The sequence below is a fragment of the Propithecus coquereli genome, unplaced genomic scaffold (assembly GCF_000956105.1).
Source record: "Propithecus coquereli isolate 6110/MARCELLA unplaced genomic scaffold, Pcoq_1.0 Scaffold27, whole genome shotgun sequence".
Taxonomy (NCBI): Eukaryota; Metazoa; Chordata; class Mammalia; order Primates; family Indriidae; genus Propithecus; species Propithecus coquereli.
The window spans coordinates 1763482-1788861 of NW_012148285.1; the positions used below are offsets into that span (position 1 = coordinate 1763482).

General features: G+C 60.2%; 3 protein-coding genes across 3 annotated transcripts in view; 2 read left to right on the forward strand and 1 right to left on the reverse strand.

The window, feature by feature from the left end:
• The window catches only part of CCDC64B (coiled-coil domain containing 64B), a 7110-nt gene extending 6103 nt beyond the window's left edge, over window positions 1-1007 (reverse strand). Inside the window, exon 1 of the mRNA XM_012647606.1 lies at window positions 678-1007. Coding sequence (XP_012503060.1) covers window positions 678-959 — 282 coding nt within the window. The 5' untranslated portion in view covers window positions 960-1007. The remainder of the gene's footprint in view (window positions 1-677) is intronic.
• A 7156-nt stretch (window positions 1008-8163) lies between these two features.
• MMP25 (matrix metallopeptidase 25) lies at window positions 8164-17549 on the forward strand. The gene is made up of 10 exons (XM_012647487.1): window positions 8164-8387; window positions 8784-8916; window positions 10682-10817; window positions 10907-11199; window positions 15750-15926; window positions 16031-16115; window positions 16287-16369; window positions 16623-16775; window positions 16849-17106; window positions 17231-17549. The coding sequence occupies exons 1-10, from the start codon at window positions 8274-8276 to the stop codon at window positions 17500-17502; spliced, it is 1704 nt and encodes a 567-aa protein (XP_012502941.1). The 5' UTR covers window positions 8164-8273; the 3' UTR covers window positions 17503-17549.
• A 219-nt stretch (window positions 17550-17768) lies between these two features.
• On the forward strand, window positions 17769-24210 carry IL32 (interleukin 32). The gene is made up of 8 exons (XM_012647521.1): window positions 17769-17775; window positions 21292-21320; window positions 21422-21540; window positions 22795-22897; window positions 23221-23247; window positions 23421-23480; window positions 23546-23708; window positions 23897-24210. Exons 1-8 carry the CDS (start codon window positions 17769-17771, stop codon window positions 24208-24210), a joined length of 822 nt encoding a protein of 273 aa, XP_012502975.1.
• The last annotated feature ends 1170 nt before the right edge of the window (window positions 24211-25380 follow it).

Here is a 25380-nt window from a genome sequence, read left to right on the forward strand (position 1 = left end):
GAAAGACACAAGCTCTGGTCCTCAAGCAGGGGGAGCTGCGGATGGGGACAGCAGGTAATGGGGTCATGGGATCGGGTACCACTTATGTTGAAATGCCACTAGGAGGCAGTGGAGAGGGTGGGTGGTTAGCTACCCACGCGTTCTCAGGGCAGTGGTGGGGCTGATGAGGCAGAGCCAGGAGCAGGTGTGAGCCCCGGGTGAGAGTGTGGCCAGTGGTAGAACCGGGCAGGGGGAAGGACTGTTCCTACCGCACAGGCCTGGGCAAGGAGCAAGCGCGGTGATGCGTGAGAGCACCTAGCCCAGTGCCAGGTGGAGAGTGGCTGAGGTTACACTACACTGCGAGGAGCCGGACCGAGATCCAGAGAGGACCAGCAGCCGACCCAGGGTCACGCAGCCAGGCAGTGGTCTCTATCCAGGTCTTGACTTGTCCTGACAGTTCACGTTCAACACTGCCAGGGGTCTGGGCCCAGCCCTGAACTGTTCCAGAGTCATCCTGCTGCCCACCTGCCTGCCCGTGCTCCTCCCTCCTCCCTTGCCTGGCTCCCTTCCTTGTCCTCCCCAGGCCCCCCCTCCTTCCTCTGCTTTCGTGTCCTCCCCCTGCTCACCTCAATACCTGCCCGGACTCTGCCATCTGCCCTCCATCTGCCCTCCCTCCCAGGTCCCTGCCGCCCGCTCACTTCCTCGCGCTCGGAGTGCTGGGCACTCAGCACCGCCAGCTGCCGCCGCAGCTCCTCGTTGCGCTCCAGAAGCATCTTGCCGAGTTCCGCGGCCAGGAGCAGGTCTTTCTCCTTCTGCTGCAGCTGCAGGGCCAGGTCCTCGGGCTCCTCAGGTCCTGGGCCCCCTCCCAGGAATGAGTCCCTCCGCTCCAGCACAAAGGGGAAGAAGCCGTCATCGCCGCTGGGGGAGGTGCCCCCAGAGAGCAGCCCCGACGGAAAGCTTGGCCCGTCTGGAGAGCTCATGGCACCTGCAGCAACTGTGGGGACACGCAGCTAGCTGCAGCACACTCTGTTCTGCAGCCTGACGGGGCTGGCCCCTCGCTGGCTGGCACCTGCCCACTGGCCCTCCCAGGCTTGCCTTCCTGGGCCAGGAAGGGTTAATGATCTGTGTTTGGGCCACCCAGCTCCGTTAATGTCCCCGGGGTAAACTGAGGTAGGAAGCAGCAGGAAATAAGCTGCCTTGCCTTGGCCTCTGCCAGACATTCTCTGTCCCCAGGAAAACTTGTCCCAGTGCTCCAGGACCACAGGCCACCCTGCTTCCTGTACTCTGTTCCCAGAACCTAGCTGTGCAGCCCGCAGCCCCTCTCCATCTGGAAAACGATTCCCAGATCCCAGGTTCGTAGAGACTTGGTGCTCAGGGCTGAGTCCAGCCCCTTCCTTCCTCCCAAGAACGCAGGACCCTAGCCCTTGGGAACTGAGGCGTCCGACCCCTGCTGCAGGAATCCAGCACCCTGCCCTTCCAGGAGCCCAGGTCCCCGGCTCCTCAGGACCCAGCTCCAGCCCCTGACCCCGCAGCTGTCCTGGCCCTCGTTCTCCCATTTCCTCAGGACCTAGGCTTTGGGATTCTACCCTCCAGCCTGAGGTCCCCATGCCCAATGTCCACCCTTCCTGGATTTCCCTTCCAGTCCCTCATTTTCCTCAGGGCCCAGTTTTCCCGCGCCAGCCCCTCCAGACTCAGGAGCCCTGAGCCCCAGCTCGCCAGCTGCCCTGGCGTCAGGCCCGGGACAGGGCGAGGTAACAGGTTGGGCCAGCCAGCTCCGCTGCCTCCGCCACTCAGGGTTTCTGTTTACTTCCCAGCCGGGCCCTGGGGACGCGAGGCCCGCGCTCCCCTAGGGCCGCCTGGGGCCCCGAGGCTAAGGGGCTCCGGAGGGAGGGAGGGCCCGGCACAGACGCTGACCTGCTCCAGCCCTTCCGAAGCTCCCCACGCGGGGCACACGTACGCGTGCTCACCTGTCCGCCGCCTCCCTTCGCCAGGTGTGCAAGCAGGTGCGCAAGCGCAGCCCTGCTCTCAGTGCTGCGGTGGGGGTGGTCCCAGCCCAGCCGCCCCCGGGTCTCCCCGCCGCGGCCCCGCCCCCACCCCCACCTGCCCGGGAGTCCCGGGCCTCCCTGGCCCTCCCCCTCCCGCCCCGAGCCGCAGCCGAGCACCTCAACCCCGCGTTCGGGCCCCAGGCCCTGGGCCCTCGGCCCCCGACCCCCAGCCCCAGGCATCCGAAGCTAGCCGTCACCTTCCTTGTCGCCTGCGTCCCCCGCTTCCCGGCGGTCCCAGGAGTCCGCCCGAACCCTGGCTTCCCCTCCCTTCCTCCTCCATGCCCTCTCCTCCCCCGCCGCTGTGGCAGGGCCACTCGAGCCCCAAGCTCGGGGAGCCCCGCCCCTGGCGCCCCTTAGGCTCTCACCCGCCGCTGGGCTCCCTCAGAGGTCCCCGCGGTCCCTGTCCCCTCTTCCGGAGGCGGCACCAGGTGCGCGGCTGGCACAGGTGCAGGGGCGGTGCCGCGGGAGGGGCAGGGGCGCTCCCTAGTGGCCGGAATGGCCAGGCGGGTGGAAGGAAAGTCGCCTCCGCATTGGTCAGAGACACCGGCCCATCCTGCTGCGGCTGGAAATGACCTCCCGGCAGACTAACTGAGCAACTACTGTGTGCAGATCCTACACCGAGCATAGACGTCAGCTCCTTGCCCCCTCGCGTAGGATAGGAAATGTATCAATAATGGGAACAATGACAAATCTATCAGATATTAAGCACTCTGCTAAGAAAGCTCTTGTATAGGCATAACTTGTCTATTTCATGACATCCCAATGGAGCAGGAACTACTATTATCCTCATTTTACAGATGGGGAAGCTGAGGCTCAAGGAGGCCATCTAACTCACTTGGAGTTCCCCAGGCAGAACTGCAATGTGAACAGCAGCAGTGTGACATCAGGGTCATGCTCTTTACTGATTGCCATGCTGCAGATGAGGACACTCCTGGTAGCCACACCCAAGTCTGTGTGGCTCCAAATTTAGGGCCATCAGTTTCTGAGTTGTGCAGAGCTGGGCACATGCTGTAGCCTGGGACAGAGGGCTTGGGATGGAGACGGGAGGATCCACAGCTGGGGTCCTGGGTCCAGCCCAGTGGAGCTTGGGCTTGGGTTGATGCTCCAGCCATGGCCTTGTAGCTTGTCATGATTTCCTTCAGACCTCTAGGGCTCCCTGGGCCTTGTGACAGGCACTCCTGGCCCAGATAGCAGGACAAACGGAGGGCTGGGAGCAGTGACGTGCTGGTGGCTGTTTAACAACAGGCTCTCCGGCTAAAACAAAAGCCCTGATTTGTTTCGCTTGCCACTTTCCGCAGTGTAAGTGCTCCCCCCTCGGCCGATTTGAAGCTATGACATGACATCACTGAGTGAAGCTGGAGGGGACACGCATGATCAGCCCTGGCCCACCAGGATCAGCCGGGTCCACACACCTCCGCCTGGGGGTCAGGACTCCTGACTCTTGGGGGGCAGGGGCCTACTTACCAGGGTTCTAGAAAAACAGGAGGGTGGGAGCTAGGACTCCTGGCTTGTGGGAAAAGGGGTGCAAACACTCCTTGGACAGGTGGTTTCGGGCTGGGACTCCTAGGTCCTGGGGCTGGGACAAACTTTCCTGCTGGGGGAGAGTAGGGGGTGCCAATTCAGTGCAAAGGGAGCCAGACATTCATCTTAGAGCCTCCTTGCCCAGCACTGCGGGAGCAGCCTGGTAGACTCTGCAGGGCTGAAGACATCCCGGCCTCCCCTGGGTGCTGCCACCTGACCCCTTGGACAATATAAGCTCAGTGTTCCCTCCAAATGCCAGAGTCACCCTGGCCCCCACTCACACCACACCCACAGGGGCGGGTCTCATCTGGAGCTGAAATGGTCAAGGCCCTGCTCCCAGGAGGGTCACAGTCCACCCAGGACGTGGGAGGCGGTGTAGACCTATAAACCAGAAACGAACCAATAAAACAATACAGCAAAGGAGCTTGGCGCTCCTGGGTGCTGGCATCACAGGGCCGTGGCTTCAGTCCAGATTCCAGTTTGGCCGATTACCAGATGTGCATGTCTGTGCCATTCAGCTGATTAACCTCAGCCCTCAGCTTTCCTGTCTGTAAAATGGGGGTGATAGTGCTCTGTCTCATAGGGGTGTGAGGATTAAATGAGGGTGAAGTGCCACACTTAGTCCTTGCTGGTGATGCTCCGCATGGCCACCAGAGGTGACTCATCTTCATGTTGCGTTGTATTTCATCCTCACAGCAACCCTATGAAGTCACATCATTCACAGATGAGGAAACCAGCTGAGAGGCGAAGTTATTTGTCTGTGGGTACATGGCAAACTCTTCATCCCAGCTTGCCTGGCTCTCAGGCTCAGTCGCTATTTGGACATTTGACTCTCGTCCCCAGCCTCCTCTGGACCCAGGAGTCTTGGCTCCCAATCTCCCTTCCACCCAGCACTCGGAGCCCCCCAGCCCTCCCCTACGTAGCCTCCCCGCTGACCCCAGGAAGAAGATGGATGGAGGATACAGTGGGCCCAGGGAAGTCCTGGGGAGGCCAGGACCTGTCTGGATAAGCCGGGAGGGGTGATCGCCCTGCCCTCACCCACTCTGCAGCCTGGTCCCCAACCAAGCCAGCTTCCTAGAGCCTCCAGCCGGTGCTCAGCCTGGGATGCCCTCCCCGCCTATCCACCCGGTGAGCTCCTAGGGCTGCAAGTCTCCACTGGGCATTGGGGCAGGGTCTTCTCCCTGGGGAAGCCTTCCTGGATCTCCCTGGGCAGTCTATGCTGGGTACCCAGAGGCCAACAGATGCTCACTGCCCTCCCTGCCCTCACAGAGGCCACCCAGTGGGAAGTGGCTCCAGACCAAAGCCTCTCCAGGCTTTGATGATGTATATGAAGTCTGTGAACAGTAAGTAGTCTTGCTTGGGGCATTTCAAACCTTTATATAAAATATTTCACACTGAACACACTGTTCTGCAACTTGCGCTTTTTTTGAGACAAAGTCTCACTCTGTTGCTCGGGCTAGAGTGCCGTAGTGTCAGCCTAGCTCACAGCAACCTCAAACTCCTGGGCTCAAGCAATCCTTCTGCCTCAGCCTCCCGAGCAGCTGGGACCACAGGCATGCACCACCATGCCCGGCTAATTTTTTCTCTATATATATTTTTAGTTGTCCAGATCATTTCTTTCTATTTTTTAGTAGAGACAGGGTCTTGCTCTTGCTCAGGCTGGTCTCGAACTCCTGAGTTCAAATGATCCACCCGCCTCGGCCTCCCAGAGAGCTAGGATTACAGGCGTGAGCCACCGCGCCCGGCCTGCAACTTGCTTTTTTAATTTAACCTTATGTTTCCATGATTTTTCCCAACTTAACAATAAAATCAGCTTTACTGAGGTGGGTATTACTTTCCTAGGGCTGATGTAACAAAATACCATGCACTGGGCTTACACAACAGAAGTTTGTTATTTCACAGTTCTGGAGGCCAGAAATATGAAGTCAGGGTTGAATCCTTCTGGAGGCTCTGAGGGAAAATCTGTTCTATCACCTCGTTTCTGGAGATGGCAGGTAACTCCTGGCATTCCTTGTCCTGCAGCTGCATGGATTCAATCTCTTCCTTCATTTTGGCACAACCTGCCCCTCTAGGTCTTCTCCTCTGTGTTTCTGTGGCTTAAATGTCCCTCTACTTTCTTATATATATATATACATATATTTTGAGAGAGTCTTGCTCTGTTGCCCAAACTAGAGTGCAGTGGCATCATCATAGCTCACTGCAACCTCAAACTCCTGGGCTCAAATGATCCTACTGCCTCAGCCTCCCAAGTAGCTGGGACTACAGGTGTGCACCACCAAGCCCAAATAATTTTTCTATTTTTTGTAGAGACGGGTCTTGCTCTTGCTCAAGCTGGTCTTGAACTCCTGACCTCAAGAGATCCTCCCACCTCGGCTTCCCAGAGTGCTAGGATTACAGGTGTGAGCCACCACTGGCCAAATCTTCCTCTACTTTCTCTAATAAAGACACCACTTGTTGGGCCCAGCACTTTGGGAGGCCAAGGCAGAAGGGTCTCTTGAACCCAGGAGTTTGAGGTTACCATGAGCTATGATCAGGCCACTGCACTTTAGCCTGGGTGACAGAGCTGAGACCCTGTCTCAAAAAAAAAAAAATTTATATCTGTATGTGTCTGTGGTAACATAACTACCACCACAGGAGATGAATGACCCCAAAAAGTTTCCCATGCCCCTTTGCAATCTCTCCCCCAACCCCTAATCCCTGGCAACCACTGATCTGCTTTCTTTCACTATAGTTTTGTCTTTTCCCAAACACCCTATAAATGGAATCATACATACAGTAGTATACAGTCTTTGTGGCTGGCTTCTTTGACCTAACATACTGCTACTGAGAGTCATCCATGTTGCAATGTGTCGGTAGAATCAATAGGTTTGAAAATTTTCAAACTAAAGAAAATTAGCCAGCTGTGGTGGCCTGCAGCTGAAGTCCCAGCTGCTCCAGAGGCTGAGGCAGGAGGATCGCTGGAGCCCAGGAGTTCAAGGCCGCAGTGAGCTGTGATCCAGTCACTGCACTCCAGCCTGGGCGAGGGAGCGAGACCTTGTTTCTAAAAAAAAAGAAGTGATTATGTTATTAACAAAATGAGACCACTGGGGTGGGCTCTTCTGAGGAAGGGTGTCCTCATAAGAAAAGGAAGAGACACCAGGGGTGTGTCGCGCACAGAGGGACGACCACGTGAGGAGACAGCCAGAGGGTGGCCGTCAGCAAGCCCAGGAGAGAGGCCTCAGGAAAAACCAAGCCTGCGGGCACCTCGGTCTTGGCCTTGCAGCCCGCAGAACTGCAAGAAAACAAACTCCAGTTTAAGCGACCGGCTCTGCATGTTTTGTTCAGGCAGCCCCGCCAGGCTGAGGCAGGATCTGTTTCAGCTGCGTCGCCAGCGCGCTCATCGGCTCACTATTTACTTTGTCTAAAATCTAAAGGGGTCGCCCTCGCTGCTCCCCTCCCAGCGGCTCCCGGACTGAGCAGCGAAACACGCGCACCTGGCCCTCGCCAGGAAGGCCCCCTCCCGGGTTCCTCCGGATCCTTCTCCGCCGCCGGCCTCGCAGCCAGGTGTCCCGGTGCGGGAGGGGCGGCTCTGCAGGTCCCCAAGTCTCCATTTCCCGTTCTCCTCCCTCCCGCTCCTCTGTCCCCCGCTGCCGGCACCGGGCAGGCAGGCCTACAGCCTCTGCGTGGCGCTTATCGGATTTAAATGTCCCTAGCACCCGGGGAGAGGGGGCGCGGCCCGGGGCAGCCCCTGCGTCTGGGATCTAGAGGCGCCGAGAGCACAGGGTACAGGGACACGCGCGCGCGGCCGCGTGGGCTGGGGCATGAATATCCGGACCTGGGGCAGCCGCGGCGGCGCGCACAGGGGCTCCGGCCTGGACGGGCGGGGGGCGGGCCGGGACCCCGCCGAGAGGGGCGCTTCCTTCCCAGCCTCCTGCTGCCCGGAAATCCCCCCGGCAGCCGACGGCTCGCAGCAGGGGGTCCCCGGGAAGGCGGCGGGGAAGGGGGAGTGGGCTGCAGCGGGGGAGCCCGGGGCCGTCCCTCCCCGGGGCAGCGCGGCTCTGAGAAAGCAGAAGCGAGTCCTGCTGCGGGGAGTCCCACCAGAGCCGCGATCCGGGAAGAGAAACTTGCGCACCGTGTCGTGGGAGGAGAGGCCGAGGCGGCTGCCGGGTTGCTCCGGGCCGCCCCCCACCCGGGCGTCCTGCGGGTCGCCGGCGCTTTGAAGCTCTGGGGGGAGGGTCCGTGGGTCCTGGCGTGCGGCGGGGGCCACCGCAGGGCCCGCCCCCTCTCTCTGGAGGTCGGAAGATTGGGCCACTTCCCCCGCCGCGCCCTTACCGCTCACAGAGGTGCGCCCGCCCCGCCCGGCCCCGCCCGGCCCTCCGCTCGCGCCCGGCGAAGAGGGGCCGCCCGCTCAGCTTCCCGGCGGGGACAGGACCAAGCCCGGAACCTCGAGAGGCCGCCACAGCGGAGCAGGAGTCCCGACCTCCGCCCCCTCCTTCTCAACCCTCCTGGGACCCCCAGCCTTACGCGACCCAGCGAGCGACCCCAGCCGGGCCCTCCGCTGACTCTGCCGCGCGCCGCCCGACACTCTATCGTGCCTTGCGGGCCCGCGGACCCGTGACAGTCCTGCCCCCCTCCTACCCCGCGCCAGGTCCCCCCGACCCTCTCTGGGCCCGGACCTCCTCCCGGTACCCGGGCCGGCTGGGTCAGGTCCCTTTCGAGCCGCGCGGGCTGACCCGGCTGGAACGCGCCATGCGGCTGCAGGTGCTGCGGGCCCGGCTCCCGCTCCTGGCGCTGCTGCTGCCGCTGCTGCCGCCACCCGCGCTTGCCCCGAAGCCCGCAGCGCAGGACGTGAGCCTGGGCGTGGTGAGAGCGGGGTCCGCGGGCTCCTGGGATCGGCAGGGAGGCTGGGAGAGGGAAACTGAGGGCCGGGACTGCTGGGGCAGGAGAAGGTAGGGGGCCGGATTCAAATGCCCAAAGTGACCGAGGATGGAGTCTGGGGACCCCGAATCTTGGATCCGTCAGGAGATTTCAGGCCTGGATTTGGAGATCTGGAAAGGAGCCGGGGGCCGGACTCCTGGGTCCACACAGACTGGCAAACCCAGGGCTGGGAGGGCACCCTGGGAGGGGCTCGCTGGCATCGGGGCTGGGGACCCTGGGCTCCAGGTGCCTGGGAGGGGAGGGCCTTCCAGGGTGGTGGTGGGCAGGGAGAGCCCATCCCCTTTACCCTGCCCGCTTCACCTGTCCGCTCTGATGGCCCAGGACTGGCTGACCCGCTATGGCTACCTGCCGCCACCCCACCCCGCCCAGGCCCAGCTGCAGAGCCCTGCTAAGCTGCGGGATGCCATCAAGGTCATGCAGAGGTTTGCGGGGCTGCCGGAGACAGGCCTCATGGGTAGGTGGCCCCCACCACTCCCCAGCCCTGCCTCTGCGCGGCTCCCCCTCCGCTGCGATCTAACCCTCCTCGAGCTCCTTCGACGTGGAAGTCCGGGGGGTGCTGATGTCAGGTCCCCACCTGGGAGGTTTCAGACATTCATCTTACATAAACATCTAGGGAGAATCGCTGACGGGCCAAGCCACTCCAGGCTCCGCTGGTACAGTGGTGAACAAAGTAGAAACAGTGCCTGCTCTCATGGAGAACATATATATATTCTTAATCTTACAGATTAAGAATATATATATGCAGGATTATTTCAGATAGTGGTGAGTGTTTTGAAGAAAATAAAGTGCTAATGGTATTGAGGGGCTGTTCTGCTCAAGGAGGGCCCCTCTGAAAGATGTCACATGAGCAGAGACCACAAAGAGGAGGAGCCAGCCATAGGAAGATGTGGGAGAAGAGTGTCCCAGGCAAACACAGAGGCCCTGTGGCACGCAAGAGTCTGTGAGCCTGGAGCGAAAGGAGGGCTGAAGGGCTTTGGCAAGAGCCTCATCTAGGGGCCATGAAGCTGTTTGGGTTTGATACCGAGGATGATCCAAAACCTTGGAAGTGTTCTAAGGAGGGAAGCAACTCAGTCTGATTTGCATGCAGTTTTGTTGTTGTTGCTGTTTGAGACAGAGTCTCACTCTGTCACCCTGGGTAGAGTGCTGTGGTGTCATCATAGCTCACAGCAGCCTCGATCTCCTGGGCTCAAGCGATCCTCCTGTTTCAGCCTCCTGAGTAGCTGGGACTACAGGTGCCACCACACCTGGCTAAATTTTCTATTTTTAGTAGAGACAGAGTCTCACTCTTGCTCGGGCTGGTCTCCAACTCCTGAGCTCAAGCAATCCTCTTGCCTCGGCCTCCTAGAGTGTTGGGATTACAGGTGTGAGCCACCACCCAGTCTCATTTGTGGTTTTAAGCTTCTTCTGGTTGTTGATGGAGGAGGAAGGGCAGGAGCTCCGAGACCAGGAAGGAGGCAGTTGTAGTCCAGGAGAGGGATGTTGGTGGCCTGGAGTGGGGGTGGTAGATGTGGCCAGAAGCAGTTGAATTTTGGGGTGTATATTTTAGAAGTAGTTGAAAGATCCTGGCTTGCTACAAAGGCAGGCAGGACCTTTTTTGTGGTCTTGTCCAGTCTTGTGAACAGTCTAGAACAGTGCCTGGCATCTCTATATCTCAGTTACTGTTTGTCATCTCAACAAATGAGGTGTGGTTTGACCTTAATTTGAAGATGAAGAGGCTACCTGGAATGGAGCTGACCTGGGGAAGGGGACTCCAGGTGGCTCTGACCCGAGAGGGGCTGGTCTGCCACAGGAGACAGACCCAGGCGGCCTGGAGACTTTGGACTTAGGATGCAAGGGGGACTTGGGAGCACCGGTGTGGGTGTGAGCAGCTCGAAGGGGGTTCCAGCCTCAAAGAGAGGGGTCCTCCCTGCACCCCAGGGCTCCTTTCTCCAGAGGCCACCCATGAGGGTCCAGAGAAACAGGACAGAAGATCCCAATCTGAGCTTCTGAGCACCACCTGGAGGCAGCCAGTCCCCCCAGGGCCAGGCGGAGAGGGCGAGGCCACTGAGAAGGAAGCAGTAACAGCGTGGTGTGGGCTGGCTTCAACTCCAGATGACGGGGCCTTCTTGGGCAAATTTCTTAACCTTTCCAAGCCTCAGTTTTCCCACGTAGAAAGTTAGCTGGTGCCATGATTAAGTCCGGCTGTCCTACTGCTGACACCCCCCAACTGTCTCCTGCAGACCCAGTGACAATAGCCACCATGCACAAGCCCCGCTGCTCCCTGCCAGACGTGCTGGGGGTGGCAGGGCTGGTCAGGCGGCGGCGCCGGTACGCTCTGAGTGGCAGCGTATGGAAGAAGCGAGTGCTGACATGGAGGTAGGGCCCGTGCCCACCCACGTCCCGGGCCTTCCTGCAGGGCCCCAGCTTTGACTGGCCACCCTCACTCACCCCTCCTCTCTCCCCAGGGTTCGTTCCTTCCCCCAGAGCTCCCCGCTGAGCCAGGAGACTGTGCGGACCCTCATGAACTATGCCCTGGCCGCCTGGGGCGTCGAGTCGGGCCTTACATTCCACGAGGTGGATTCTCCCCGGGACCCAGAGCCCGACATCCTCATCGACTTCGCCCGGGCCTTCCACCAGGACAGCTACCCCTTTGACGGGATGGGGGGCACCCTGGCCCATGCCTTCTTCCCCGGGGAGCATCCCATCTCCGGGGACACTCACTTCGATGATGAGGAAACCTGGACTTTTGGGTCAAAAGGTAAAACCTCCCCTCTTTGGAGAGGTCCTTTCCTCAGGTCAGTCTGTCCTCAAGAATTAGGTTTAGGGGCCGGGCGCGGTGGCTCACGCCTGTAATCCTAGCTCTCTGGGAGGCCGAGGCGGGCAGATTGTTTGAGCTCAGGAGTTCGAGACCAGCCTGAGCGAGAGCGAGACCCCGTCTCTACTAAAATTAGAAAGAAATTAATTGGACAACTAAAAATATATAGAAAAAATTAGCCGGGCATGGTGGCGCATGCCTGTAGTCCCAGCTACTCGGGAGGCTGAGGCAGGAGGATCGCTTGAGCCCAGGAGTTTGAGTTTGCTGTGAGCTAGGCTGACACCAGGGCACTCTAGCTCGGGCAACACAGTGAGACTCTGTCTCAAAAAAAAAAGAAAAAGAATTAGGTTTAAATTACGCCCACTGATGATGAGGCTGTAGCAGGTGGGGGTCTCCAGAGAAACGGAACCAATAGGGGGTATGTGCGTGTGTGTAAAGAGATTTCTGTTAGGGAATGGCTCACGGCGAGTGTGGGAGCTGCCAGGCTGGACCTGAGGCAGGATTTCTGTTACGGTCTTGAAGCTGAATTCCTTCCTCTCCGGGAAACCTCAGTTTTTGCTCTTAAGGCCTTGAGCTGACTGACGAGGCCCCTACATCATGGAGGGTGATCTGCTTTACTTAAGTCAACCGATCATAGACATTGACCACATATAAAATACTCGCACAGCAACAGCTAGACTGGCGTTTGGCCAAACGACTGGACACCATAGCCAGGCACCAGAGCCAGACTGAATTGCCACGTAAAATTAACCATCACAGAGACCTATCAGCTGCCCAGCTCCAGGCTAGGGCTGAGGACTTACAGAGAAGAAAACAAGTCTCTGTTCAGCAGCTGAGTCAGAAGAGCGACCGGCAGTTACTACACACATGGTGACACAGTTACACGGAATCGCAGCAGAGGAAGTCCTCGAGCCTGCGGGCGCTCAGGGCAGAAGTTGACCCAAAGGTCTTGGGCGAGGGGAGGCTTCCTGGAAGGGGTGATCCATTCACACCTCTGTACACTGCACGGGACAGACAGACAAGGTCCTGCTCTCCCTGGTGCACGGGGTGGGTGATACAGCAGGAAGTGCGGCTGGCCGAGTCCGAGGCAGTCAGGGATAGAAGGACCCAACGAGGGGAGACACAGCCAGGGACCTCCAAGGCCTGAAGGAAAAATAGAGCATCAGGCTGGGCGTGATGGCTCAAGTCCGTAATCCTTAGCACTCTGGGAGGCCAAGGCAGGAGGATTGCTTGAGGCCAGGAGTTTGAGACCAGCCTGAGCAAGAGCGAGACCGCATTTCTACTAAAAATAGAAAAATTGGCCGGGCATGGGGGTGCACATCTATAGTCCCAGCTACTCAGGAGGCTGAGGCAGGAGGATGGCCTGAGCCCTGGAGTTTGAGGCTGCAGTGAGCTATGACAAGCTACGGACGACACTCGAGCTCAGACAACAGAGCAAGAACCTGTCTCCAAAAAAAAAAACAAACCATCTGTAGGGAGATTGCAGAGGATGGAAGGTCCCATATCACAGAGGTCTTGGAAAGGTTGTGGAAGTTTGCACCAGGGCAAAGGCACTGAAGGCACTGGGGAGCTATTGAAGGGTTTTACATTCTAGAAATCTCCCTGGCTGCAGTGGGGCGTCAGGATAGAGGCAGGGAAGTGGGAGGTTCTTGCAGGGTTCCCGTAAGAGATGGTGCAGTAAGAGGTGGTTGATCCTGGAGGAGGAGGCAGTGGACAGATAGCGGGAAAAGTCAGTTAGGAAGGACAAAGATTAGGATCTGGCTGGGCCCTGGGGACAAGGGAGATGAGGAGAGCGGGATGACATCCAGGTCCAGCTCAGGCCCCAAAGACAGCCAACTGTTAATGGGGTGGGAAGTGTGTGGGAGGAACAGGCTGGCAGCAGGTGGGTGAGTGCAGGTTTAGACGGGGTTTGCCCATCTGGGGTAGGCAGTTGAGGACGCTGCTCTGGAACTTGGACTCCTCTGTCCTAGGTCAGGTTCCCCAGAAGTGGAGCTCCAGATGGAAATTCTTGTGGGCTTCCAAGAAGAACTCAAACAGGGTGCCTCCACTTGCAACGTATAAGTTACTTAACCTCGTTGTAGTCAGTTTCGTCATCTGAGGAAGGGAGATAAACAGTATCCGCTGGCAGTGTGGGTTTGTGGGTGACATGAGCGATGCACCCGCAGCTCCCAGCATGGGACCTGGCCGGGAGCTCTGCTCTGGGCATTGCCAGCTGCCGTCAGAGCTGGGCCTAGGCAGATTTGAGAGTCAGCAGTCTGTGGGGACTGGGAAGGTTCCTGGGAGGAAAGTGAGACTGTGAAGGTCAGATTCAGAGCCATGGAGAGCACCATGGGGTAGCACTAAGGGGCAGGCAGCAGGGGAAGGGGAATCGCTGGAGATGGAGACAGAACAGCGAAAGCGATCAAGAGCAAGAGCGAAGAAGGAAGTAGTCGGCAGTGACCAGAGCAGCAAACAAGGCCAGGGAGCTACATGGCCTGTGTTTGCTCATCCAGGGGCAGTGTGACCTTGGTGCCTGCAGGCTCAGTGGGCAGGGGAGGAATCCGGACCACAGTGGGGTTAGGCTTGAGAGGAGCAGAGGAAGTGGAGACTGAGTTTAGACCACTGGCCTAACAACTTGGCTGGGGAGGGAGGGGAGAGCAGTGTGGGGCGTGCAAGGAGGGCCCTAGGATGAGCCAATAGCGAGAAAGGGGTGGGGGAGGGGTGGGGGATGGTGGGTGGACAGATGCATGCAGGGATGCAGGGATGGATGGGTGGGACAGTGTCCTTGTCCTGGAGGAGGTGATTGAGGCAGGGTTCTTGAGGCAGGGTAGGGGACAGGAGGTGAGCACAGGGGAGATGAAGCTATCGGCCCTGGGCATACCGGAAGTGACACTTTGCATGGATGGCTGGCCTTGATGAAATAGGAAACACATTTGTCAGCATTTGTGACTTGAGAGCTGGGGGCTGGGGCTGGGTGGAAGCTTGAGGGGCTGTGGGCCCTGAATGGAGGCTGAGGGGGGAGCACGGGGCAGGTGGAGGAGGAGGGCCAGGCCCCCTGCAGACTGCCCTCCAGGAATCTGGGGCTGGGCCTGCTTGGTGGCTGGTGGCTGTGGTTGTGTTGCGTAATTTCCTCGAGTTGTGTCGCATGAGAAGGGTGCCGGAAGGGGTGCATGGCCCGGAAGTCCAGTGCAGCCAAAGAGAGGCAAGGCAGGGAAGGGCGGTGAGAGATGAAAGAGATAACCCTGATTTAGACACGAAACTTCCTCCCATTTCTCAGAAAAAAAGGACTCAGGGCAACAGGAAAACTTACTGTTGACATGGAGATTCATCAGGACGTACGCGATTTAACGGAGACCATCTAAGTCACCGCTGAAAGGCAGGACGGCATAGCCAGGGTACTTGGCTACCTGCCTTGACCTCTCTATATGTGCCTCAGTTTCCTCCTCTGTAAAATGGGGGTAGGAAATAGAGGTTTGGCGAGAAGTGAATGAGGCCAGTGTTTGCTACTCTTGTTCGGACTTGCCCGAAAGTTCCATGCTTAGGCTCCCGTCTAGTGGCCTGCGGGGGCTGAGGGCGATGTGCGTCTCAGTTCACCGGGTCATTTCCTACAAACCTGCTCCACCGCCCCTAACCCCCGCTAGGGATTTCCATGAGGCAGATGACATCTGGGGAAATCTGTGCCTCCTGGTGGGGTTGCCCTGCTGTGTCGCTGTCTCAGTCTCTTCCGGCCTCTCCCGGGCTGGTGCAGGGGCCCGTGCAGGGGCGGCGGGCGGCTGACGGATCGATGAGGAGCTGGGGTTTGGCCCGGGCTGGAGCACGAAGAGGCTCAATCCTGGCGCCGGGGCTGGATCCCAAGGGAAGAGGCTGCTGTGGTGGGAAGAGGCTGGGAGCCCGGGCCAGCCGGCTGTGGTCTGAGAGTGCCTGCTGCAGGGAGCGCCGTGTGCCCCGAGAGGAGCACGGCTGCAGTGGGGGAGGAGAGATAGGGGAGGAAGAGATGTGGCTCCAGGAGGGATGGGAATGGAAGGGAGGGGGAGGGGAGGGCCCTGGGTGGGGATGGGGGGAGGTCTTGGGAGCTGAGGCCTAGCAGGCTGGGCTGTGTTCCCCCAGCGCAAGGAGGCAATGGAGGCGGGGTCTCTGACGACAGATGGAGCAGGGAGAGGGGATGCTGCCAGGCTGCGGCTTCCTGGCGAGAACCGCACACGCTCCCTGGGTTCCTGCCCCCTCAAAGTTTCTGTGCACAGAGTCTTCCCTTCCTGCGGGGGGGCTCCGTCAGTGTAAGGTCCTGCCTTCCTCAGGCAGGCCAGTGTCCCGTCCTGCCATGCTGAGTGCGTGAATGGATACAGGGCTGAAGAAATGGCTGGGGCGGGGTCTGGGCAGAGAAGGCCAGGGCCGCCTTCAGAGGGTCTCCTGGCTGTTCCTGATGGCCAGCAGGCCCCACTCCTAGGGACTTCCTGGGCCGCCCCTTTCCTGGTGTGGGGGTGGTCTCAGCTCCAGCCCACTCTCCCCCACTTCAGACGGTGAGGGCACCGACCTGTTTGCTGTGGCTGTCCATGAGTTTGGCCATGCCCTGGGCCTGGGCCACTCCTCAGCACCCAACTCCATTATGAGGCCCTTCTACCAGGGCCCAGTGGGTGACCCTGACAAGTACCGCCTGTCCCAGGATGACCGCGAGGGCCTGCAGCAGCTCTACGGTATGCGGAGGGGGGGGGGGCCTGCTCCAAATCAGGGCGTCGCTTGCCCTTGGCCTCTGCAGCAGGGCCAGGGAACCCACACCCATCTGACTCTGTCTCCACAGGGAAGGCGCCCCAAACCCCGTACGACAGGCCCACGAGGAAACCCTTGGCTCCTCCTCCCCAGCCCCCAGCCCTGCCCCCGGACCGGTGAGTCCCCACCAGCCACGGGAGCTTGGGTGGCCAGCTGCCTAGCCCGTGACAGCTCCCTGTCCTCTGGGGATGGGATGGTAGGAGTTCCCGCCTCATAGGACTGTCCTCAAGGGTAAGCAAGGAAATAAGGAGCCCCCACCCCTTTGCTCACCTGTCCTTCCTGCCCAGCCCCTCGGACCCGGTCCCTGATCGATGTGAGGGCAATTTTGACGCCATCGCCAACATCCGCGGGGAAACCTTCTTCTTCAAAGGTGGGCCACTTCACACCGTCCCTGACCCCACACGGTTGGCTTCCCACCCACTCAGGGCAACCCAGCCAGGCTGTGGCCTTTCCCCAGAAGTCGGATTTTTACTGCTAAAAAAGGGAAAGCTTCACCCTAGATCCACTGCACCCTTCATTTCCAGAAGGAACCCCCCCTGCTGTGGGAGGGGAAGACCCAGCCACATACCGGGTGTTGGGGGAGAAGACCGACCACCTCACGCCAGCCCCTTCTCCCCCCACAGGCCCCTGGTTCTGGCGCGTCCAGCCCTCGGGCCAGCTGGTGTCGCCCCGGCCTGCCCGGCTGCACCGCTTCTGGGAGGGGCTGCCCCCCCAGGTGCGGGCCGTCCAGGCCGCCAACGCCCGGCACGGAGACGGCCGGATCCTGCTCTTCAGCGGTGAGTGGGGGCTGGAGGGCTGGCCAGGCCTGGCTGGGGAGCCCACCCTGATCGCGGAGCCTCCTCCCTCCAGGCCCCCAGTTCTGGGTGTTCCAAGACCGGCAGCTGGAGGGCGGGGCGCGGCCGCTCACGGAGCTGGGGCTGCCGCCGGGAGAGGAGGTGGACGCCGTGTTCTCGTGGCCGCTGAACGGGAAGACCTACCTGATCCGGGGCCAGCAGTACTGGCGCTACGACGAGACGGCTGCGCGCCCCGACCCAGGCTACCCGCGCGACCTGAGTCTCTGGGAAGGGGCGCCCCCCGCCCCGGACGACGTCACCGTCAGCAACACAGGTGCGGGGAGCGCGGGGAAGAGGCCGGAGCCCCTGGGACCTGCTGGCCCTGGGATGGGGCGGGGCGGGGGGAGACGCGGCAGGCAGCGGCGGGCTTCAACGCTGAAGTGTCTCCTGCCCCGCAGGTGACACCTACTTCTTCAAAGGCGTCCACTACTGGCGCTTTCCCAAAGGCAGCGTCAAGACCGAACCGGAGTCGCCCCGGCCCATGGGGCCCATGTGGCTGGACTGCCCCGCCCCCAGCTCTGGCCCTCGGGCACCCCGTCCGCCCAAAGCGACCCCCAGGTCTGGACCTTGCAACTGTCAGTGCGAGATCAATCAGGCCGCCGGGCGGAGGACCGCGCCCCTCCTGCTGCTGCTCCTGCCCCTGCTGGCGAGGGGCGTCGCCTCCCGCTGAGGGGGACGTCCTGAGCCTCCTACTCGGAAAGGGGCTAGAGCCTCCACCGCTGGAGCCCCCTCGCCTGTTCCCAGGGCCCGGGACTCGCGCAGACTGCGCGGGGCGGACCGGCGGGGGCGACTCGGCGGGGAGGACGCGGTCCCGGCGCCGCCTCCGGAGCCCGCCAGGGGGCGCCCGCCTCGCTCCCGGCCGGGCTGCCGCTAGGGGGCGCTGCGGACCTTCTCTCCCGGGCCTGGGGACAGGGCGGGACGCGGGTTGGGGTGAAGATGGCGGGTGAGGGGCAGGGCTGGGCCTTGGACTGGACACACTTGCCGCTCGCTGGGAAGAGGAACCGGGCCCCCGGCCAGCGCTGCCGGCGCAGGACCCTCCTTTTCCCGGAATGGCCTTTCTCGCAGCGCCGTCCACGCACTCTCCCCAGCCCCGCCCCGCCTGGCGGCACCGCTTCACGTCCACGTGGGTCGTTAGAGGACAGGCCTGACTGGGAGACGGAGCCCCAGCCCCGCTCCCACCCGCAGCTCCGAGTTTCCTGGGGCTTCTCTCCCTGTCCTGCTCCCGCAGCTTCCCACTACAGTCACTGCCACATTGGTGGGGACCCGGGACCGGGACCAGCCCGGAGACCACCCCTGAGGACCCATGCCCCACGTCCAGGGTGTCATCAGCGGGCGCACGGACGACCCCCGCACTCCGGAGTCCGTTGCCCTCCTTTCTGGTCACCCCCACTCCAGGCCACTCAGCCGGGATGCCACCCTGGATGCAGAACTGCCTCCCACTCAATGGGACACCCTCCTCTCCCTCATGAACCTCTCCCTGCCCGCACCCTGCAGTCTTGGCGTCTTTCCCTAGAACAGCTTGGCTCCCATCAGCTAAATGCCGGTGGGAAGACAGTGGACCCAACCCTCTCTCAGGCCCAAACGCTGCATCCTTGGCACCCCTGGGTGGCTCTAGTTCTTGGGTGAGGGGTGAGTGGAACCTGGGGCACCTCAGTCACCTCTCACGCCCCACAGATTTAGAATCTAAATCGTTGTCCCCGGAACTATACTTCTAGAATATTCCACGTCAGAATCACCGGGAAACTTAAAAATGCAGATTCCATGCCCTTGCCTTGAACCCTCACTCTAGGGGCCAGGAATCTACATTTAACTAGTGGGGGGTGGCAGCAGCAGTCTTGTGGCATTTCTGTGGCTCTGCAGGGTTCTCCCTTCCAGGGACCAATCTCCATATATTTTCTACAGAACCACAGTGACAGTCTTGGTTGAGAGGTGTCCACCTCACTATGGGTGGAGTCGCTTAGTGAGTGGGCCACTTCGTAGGTTGCCATCCAGCCTCAGTGACCCCACGGTGCTTCTTGGAGCCCAGTGACCAGGGGAGTTTGCCCCCAGTTGCTCGTGACAACCAGACCAGCATGAGGACAGAAGCCAGGCATCTTCCACCAGTCAATGAGCGAGAATTCCACACCACCAGGAAGCCGTCTGGGCCTCTGTCAGTTTTCTTTCCAAGAAGGAGGAAGGGAAACTTGTATTTTAGAAATGTATCAGCCACACCCAGAAGGACAATAAAAATGATTGGAGAGAAATCCCTTTAATTCTTTTGTGCATTGGTGGACCTGGGGTGAAGTTTGGTGGCAGGAAGTGGACAGATCTGAGTTGCTGTGCTTTGCAGAAGATGCTGGAATCCAGGGTTGATTGGGGGAGGGGGGAATACTCATATCTTTTCAGGGAAGTGGTAGAGATTCCCGGAATCGTGTACCCTCCCATTTTCTGTCCTTGTATGGCTGGCTCTGGAACTGGCACGGCACTGTGGGGTGTGAGTTTTACAATGTTAATGACGGAAAGGTTACTTTTGTCATAAACTCCTAGCTTCTGTGCATGCTCCCGCTTGGGGAAAGTCCCTAACCTCAATTCCTTGCTGTTGTGGTTTCTTTTCTCTGTTTTTATTGGTCCTGACCCTCGGCCCTTGACCACATCCCCCGTCACCTGCCTTGCCACCTGCATACCCCTGTCCCTACCCAACACTATGCATTGAATTGTGCAGTTTAATGGGTGAATTGCATGGCTTGTGAATTACATCACAATAAAGCTATAAAAACATGGTACAATCGGGAACAGAATACAACATGCCTTCACATGGTGGCCTTTGTAAGATGGTCGTGGAGGGGTCAAGTGTTGGGTGGGGTCAGGGGACTGCCTCCGGGAGACGCAGCCCTGGGCATTACCTTCGGGTGGTGCAGGAGCAGCTTCCTTCTCTCTCCTGCTCTGGGATTTAGATGCAGAGATGGCATCCGGACTTCCTGCGTGTGGAAAGGAGGTTTCAGACAACTGAATGGACTCCCAAGTGGCAGAAAGGTGACAGATGGTGTCTAGTTAACCCAAGTGAAACTTTCACCAAGGAAGTGTGATTTATGGATTCTGTCTCTCTGGGTCCTCTTCAGGGGTGTTATGGGCTGCACTCTGTCCTCTCCAAATTCCTATGCTGAAGTCCTAACTCTCAGTGCCTCAGAATGTGTCTTTATTTGGAGATAGGGTCTTACAGAGGTCATCAATTTACAATGACATCATCAGGGTGAACTCTAATCCAATATGACTAATGTCCTTATAAAAAGGGGAAATTTTGCCCGGGCACAGTGGCTCATGCCTATAATCCTAGCACTCTGGGGGGCCGAAGTGGGAGGATCGCTTGAGGTCAGGGGTTCAAGATCAGCCTGAGCAAGAGTGAGACCTCATCTCTACTAAAAATAGAAAAAATTAGCCAAACATGGTGGTGCGCCCCTGTAGCACCAGCTACTTGGGAGGCTGAGGCAGGAGGATCGCTTGAGCCCAGGAGTTTGAGGTTGCTGTGAGCTAGGCTGACAATATGGTACTCCAGCCCGGGCAACAGACAGAGACTATCTTAAAAAAAAAGATAGGGGAAATTTGGATAGATGCACGGGGACAGAGGGAGAAGGCCGTGTGCACACGACTGCTGCCACCTGCAAGCGAAGGAGCCCTGGAACAGACCCTCCCCTCCTGGCCCACAGAGGGACCCCACCCTGCCCACACCTTGGTCTCAGACGTCCAGCCTCTAGAACTGCGAGCGAACAGACTTCTTTGGTCATCCCCCCGTGTCGTGGTGCTTGTTAGGGCAGCCCTAGGAAAGGGGGCAAGGTGACGGTGGTGTGCTGAGCTGGGACGGGCTTCGCCCCCAGGGTAGGGTGTGAGGAGGAAGTGGCCCAGGGTCAGACCCAGGGGTGCTGGGAGAAGCCTGCAGGTTGCCTCAGCATCACTGCCCCTCGGCGCCCTTTGGCCCTGGAGAGGTCAGGACCACCTGGTCTCCCGGGCCATCAGTAGGCTGCCCCATCCTGTCCCGCAGGCCTCCCGCAGGCCTCCTGCAGGCTGACCCGCATGGCCACCAGCCTCACTGCACAGCCCCTGGCCTCAAGGGCCACCTCCCCTGGACCAGGAGTTGTGACGAAAGCTTCTCTGGACTCTGGAGCCAGGACCCCTCCATGCGAGGACCTGGTCAGCACGCCCTGCACTTCAGCCCCACTCCGCTGACTTCACGCTCCTGAGCGCAGGAACTTCCCGCCCCCAGCCCCTCCCTCCTCTGCGCTAAAACCTCCTGGAGCGGCAGCCAGCTGGCCTTTGTGAGAGGACTAGGACGAGGACAGGGGGGAGAAGGTGACTGTCTCAGTGGGGTGGGCTGGGTTGTTGGGTCATCCCAGGAGGGAGCTGGGGTCCCTGAGGCTAATGACAGGGGCCGGGGTGGGGGGATGCTTCTCTAAGACACTTTTCCTCATACCTGTTCCTCCCCTAGAACCCTACGCTGCCAAGTGCTACTCCAGGGTGGGTAAGAGCAGGTGATGGGGACAAGCCCGGAGCCCCATTGCCCCAGAGCGTGCCCCTCCCCCCAGCAGCACGGGTGCCAACTCTGCTCTCCCCTCCAGATCCCCCTGGCTCAGTCCCACTCACCCCGGCCCCCTGGGGAGGCCACTGTCGGGGGGGGGGGCAGAGCGGGCTTCACAGGTGGGCGAGCCCCAGTCCCTGATGGCCCCAGCATGGCGGGGTGCATGCTCGGCTGTCACCCTCTTAAAGTTCTGGGTCATCACTGATTAGCAGCCCCACAGGCTCGTTTTGCTGCAGGCCTCTCACGTCACGCAGAGACCCTGGTTGTGGGGCCAACGCTAGTCTGGGAGGGAGCTTCCGGGGGCCACACTGGGTGCACTTGTGTGTAGGAGTCTGGAAATTGGCGTGTGCTCTAAGTACTTCCCTGTGTGCGTGTGCGTGTGTGCCAGGGCTAGGTCAGGGACGCTGAGTGACCGTGCAGCTATGGGATAAGGTGTTCTTCGAGAAATTAGACCTTACCCCTTTGTGGAGGTCTGTGGGATGAGAGGAAACACCGTCCCAGCCCCTCACACCTGGGCGGCCTGGGGAGAGGGGCGGTGCCTTCCTGGAAACTCCCCACAGAAAGCTCCTCCCAGGAGCCGGCCTGGCTGGGCCAGCCCAAGAGCAGGACCTGCACTGGCCTGGGTGTCCCTTTCTCCCTACTGGGTTGCCCTCCAACCTCCCCTCCCCTGCCATGCCCCCACCCCAAAGGTGAGGCCGACCAGTCCTGCAGGGAGCTCTGGGACCTGTGACCATGGGCTTTTCCAGGGTGCAGGGGGTGATCTGGAAAGTGGCTTATTCCCACTGGCTGGCATAGTATATATATATATTTTTTGCCCTATTTCATGTGAAATTGAGCTGGCAGGATGGTACCATCACTGACTCAAAGTGTGCAGACAGGGGCCCTGCACAATCTGGGAGTGGCACTGACCACTCAGCAGGCTGGGAAGCCAGGCATGTCCAGCCATCAACCAGCCTGGGGCCTTAAGACCTGGACCCAGGGGAAGTCTGCGGGGTACCTCCTGCCTCCATGGGTCCAGCCAGGTGTCTGCAGAATGGCCAGAGTGCTGTGGGCCGGCAGGTTCGCAATTGGGAGGAGTGGCTGGTTACAGGGTGGACCCCACCTGGTACCCCCAAATCTCAATCAAGCACCTCAAAGAGGAATGGCCACTGTGCAGCCCCCCAATCCCTAACAAGCCCCTCCCCCAGCCAACTCTCTTGCATCCTTGCAAATGTTTGTGTGTGTGTGTGTGCAGCTTGTCTGTCGGGGGTGGGGGAGGCGTCACATAGGGCCTGAGTGTAACTGTTATTCCCACAGCTCAACTTTGATGCCAATAAGACTTGGAAGGACAAAATGGTAAGGCTCTTCCTCACGCGTGCTCAGGCTGCTGGGTGGGGCCTGGGTTCTCAGCCTGTGCAGCTGAGGACGTTCTAGCCCATCTGGGACCCTTTGGCTCCAACTCTGCCTCTCTTCACAGTGCCAGGCCTTAGAAAAATACATGGATGCTATGCAAAGTCAAAGCGCAACACATAAACAGGTAGGTCCATGGACCAGCAGGCTCCAGGTCAGACGTCCCCACCCCCAGGCTCTCCACAACATGGGGAGTGGTTTCCTGATGACCATGATGAAGCTCAGCTCGGTGACCCCTACACTGGACAAAGCCTGCAGCCCTGGTGCCTCGCCAAACACCTGCGGGCAGACGAGTGCATGGGGGTGGTGGGGGGGTCCCATGGAACACTAATGGCACAACGCAATGCCAGCCCCCAGGCGCCTGGCTGGACCCGGTTCGGGGCTGTGGGGGCTGAGGACCGCCGAGAGCGAGGGGGCGGGGCCCTGAGCTGAGCCATTCCTTCCTAACAGGTCCTGTCCAGCCTGGCAGAGCTGGAGGTAAGGCGTCCCCCACCCCCACCACAAATCTTAGTCCCCAGGACATGGGCTCCCCAGGTTATTGGGTCTGGGTTCCTGGTCCCCTTGTGACTCATCTGGACCCTTGGGAGGTAACAGTGGGGACTGCAGCAGGAAAAGCAGGCCTGCAGCTCCCGGCGCCCTCCTCTTCCCAGGACAAGCTCACTGAGAGCTCGCTTGAAGTCCTGGAAACTGACTACCTGACTGATGACCTGGTGAGTTTGAGGGGCCCACCTCAGCCCCCTGGCCTCTCCCTCAGCCCCTGCCCTCTCTCCTCTAGGTGTGGGCCAGCGTGTGCCCAGCCCCGCACGCTGAGATGAGGGCTGCCACTCCCAGCTTCCCCCAGCACACGGTGGCCAAATCCCCGCCCTCAACTCAACCCAAGATTGAGCCCCAGTGGGCTGGGGGACACGCAGAAGCCATCAGCGAACGGGCAGATACAAGTGTCATGGCTGTGCCACGGAGGGGAATTCGGGCTGGGGCCTCTGGGAAAAGCCCCTCTTGTCTGTGTCTGTGGGGCTTGGGCAGGAAGCCAGCTTCTGTGGCTTCTGTGTCCCAGACTCATGCAAAGACTGAGAGGCCTTGGCAGGGTCAGGGCCTGGGCTGCACCTCCTTCCCCCCTGCCCTCCAGACCTCGGACGGAACCCCGTTCCGCAGGAGTCCGCTCCTCTGTGTCAAGAAACAAGGGGGGAACTTCGCTGCAGGGTGCAGAGGCCCTCCGTCCCACAAGAGCCAGCGGCCCAGGGGCCCGAGGCGGTGCTGACCTCGTTCCAAGCGATGATGGAGCAAATGCTGAAGAGGTGGCAGGACGCGCTGTCCTGGGTGCAGAAGCAGCTGTCAGCCTGTGCCCAGAAGGTGGCCCTTGCGTTGACGGCCATCTGCAACGTGTTTGAGCGTTTCTGCTGCAGCGTGGCAGGGGTCCTCCAGTTATCCCTCCAGGTCTAGGGAGCCGGGCCAGGCGGACTGAGGAGCGTGCTGACACACCTGAGTCCCCAGTTCTCAGAATGAATCTTCTGACATGGCCTTTGCCCCCCTGCTCACCCCTGACCCCTTCCCGTGGCCCTTCCCTCTCCCCATCCCACCCACCACGCCCCCACCCTGCTTCACCTCCCTACTGCAGTCTGACCTGGAATCTCGCCCTAGTGTCTGCATAAAAAGCTTAAATGGAATCCAGCGCCTGCCTTGAGCCCTCTCTGACACGCAGGCCCAGGTGGAGGGCTGGGGCAGGCGGGAGACAGAGGGCCCCACGGTGACAGGCAGAGGACATGGGTCAGACGGACCCAGGCCGGGCTTCCAGCCTTGGATGAGCAAGGACGAGCCGCCTGACCTCTCGTATCTACAAGGGGACGTTGGTCACCACAGTCAGTCACAGGCCCGGAGGATTTCAGCTGGGCCAGCGCGTTGCCCACCGCAGCAGGGGCTCCCTGGACGCCCGCTCCTGCGGCAGCAGGGGCCTGGGGTGGGAGGGGGCTTTGGCCCCATGTTTTTCATCTCGTGACACCCCCTTTCTCCCCTCAGCACTCCAGCTGGGCTGAGGCAGAGCAGAGGGGACTCAGGAGCAGCCCCACTTGCCAAGGTTGAAGGCAGAGGAGGGAGGAGGCCTCATCCCTGCCTGCACCTGCAGACATTGGCGCACTCAGGGCGAGGCTGGGGGAGAGGCAGCACCTGTCATTTCTGAGGCCACATTCACTCTTGTCCCACTTCTGGCCCCAGGCCGATGCACACAGACCGGAGGAGGAAACACTGGTGTCTGGGGAGGAGCTGCTGGGGTGTGTGGAAGGATACGGGGAGGCGCTCGGCCCAGGGGCCAGGAGGCCGCACAGACCAAGGGCATTCGGGCGGTCAGTGGTCAGTATGCCACTCCTTTCTCTGGCCTCTTTGCGCCATTGGAATGAGTCCCACGGGGCCAGCTGGAAGCCGAGCAGGGGAAATGGCTGGACAGTGACCCTGACAATCCTGAGGGGCCCTTCTTGCTTCCAGCCCCTCCCCCAGTAGGCCTCGCAGGGCTGCAGGGAGGTGATGGGGGGGAGGGGTCCTGCTGGGCTCCCCTGGCCCTGCCCCCTTCCTGAGGAAGAAGGCAGCCCAATCCGGCAGCTCTGTTCTGCAAAGCCCCAG

Coding starts and splice junctions, on each gene's coding strand:
- MMP25 (XM_012647487.1), top strand. CDS start 8,274: ATGCGGCTGCAGGTGCTGCGGGCCCGGCTCCCGCTCCTGGCGCTGCTG. Junction 10,818..10,906: donor AAGCGAGTGCTGACATGGAG/GTAGGGCCCGTG, acceptor CTCTCTCCCCAG/GGTTCGTTCCTTCCCCCAGA. Junction 17,107..17,230: donor CGTCACCGTCAGCAACACAG/GTGCGGGGAGCG, acceptor CCTGCCCCGCAG/GTGACACCTACTTCTTCAAA.
- IL32 (XM_012647521.1), top strand. Junction 21,541..22,794: donor GATGGCCCCAGCATGGCGGG/GTGCATGCTCGG, acceptor AGGACGTTCTAG/CCCATCTGGGACCCTTTGGC. Junction 22,898..23,220: donor AAAGCGCAACACATAAACAG/GTAGGTCCATGG, acceptor CCTTCCTAACAG/GTCCTGTCCAGCCTGGCAGA.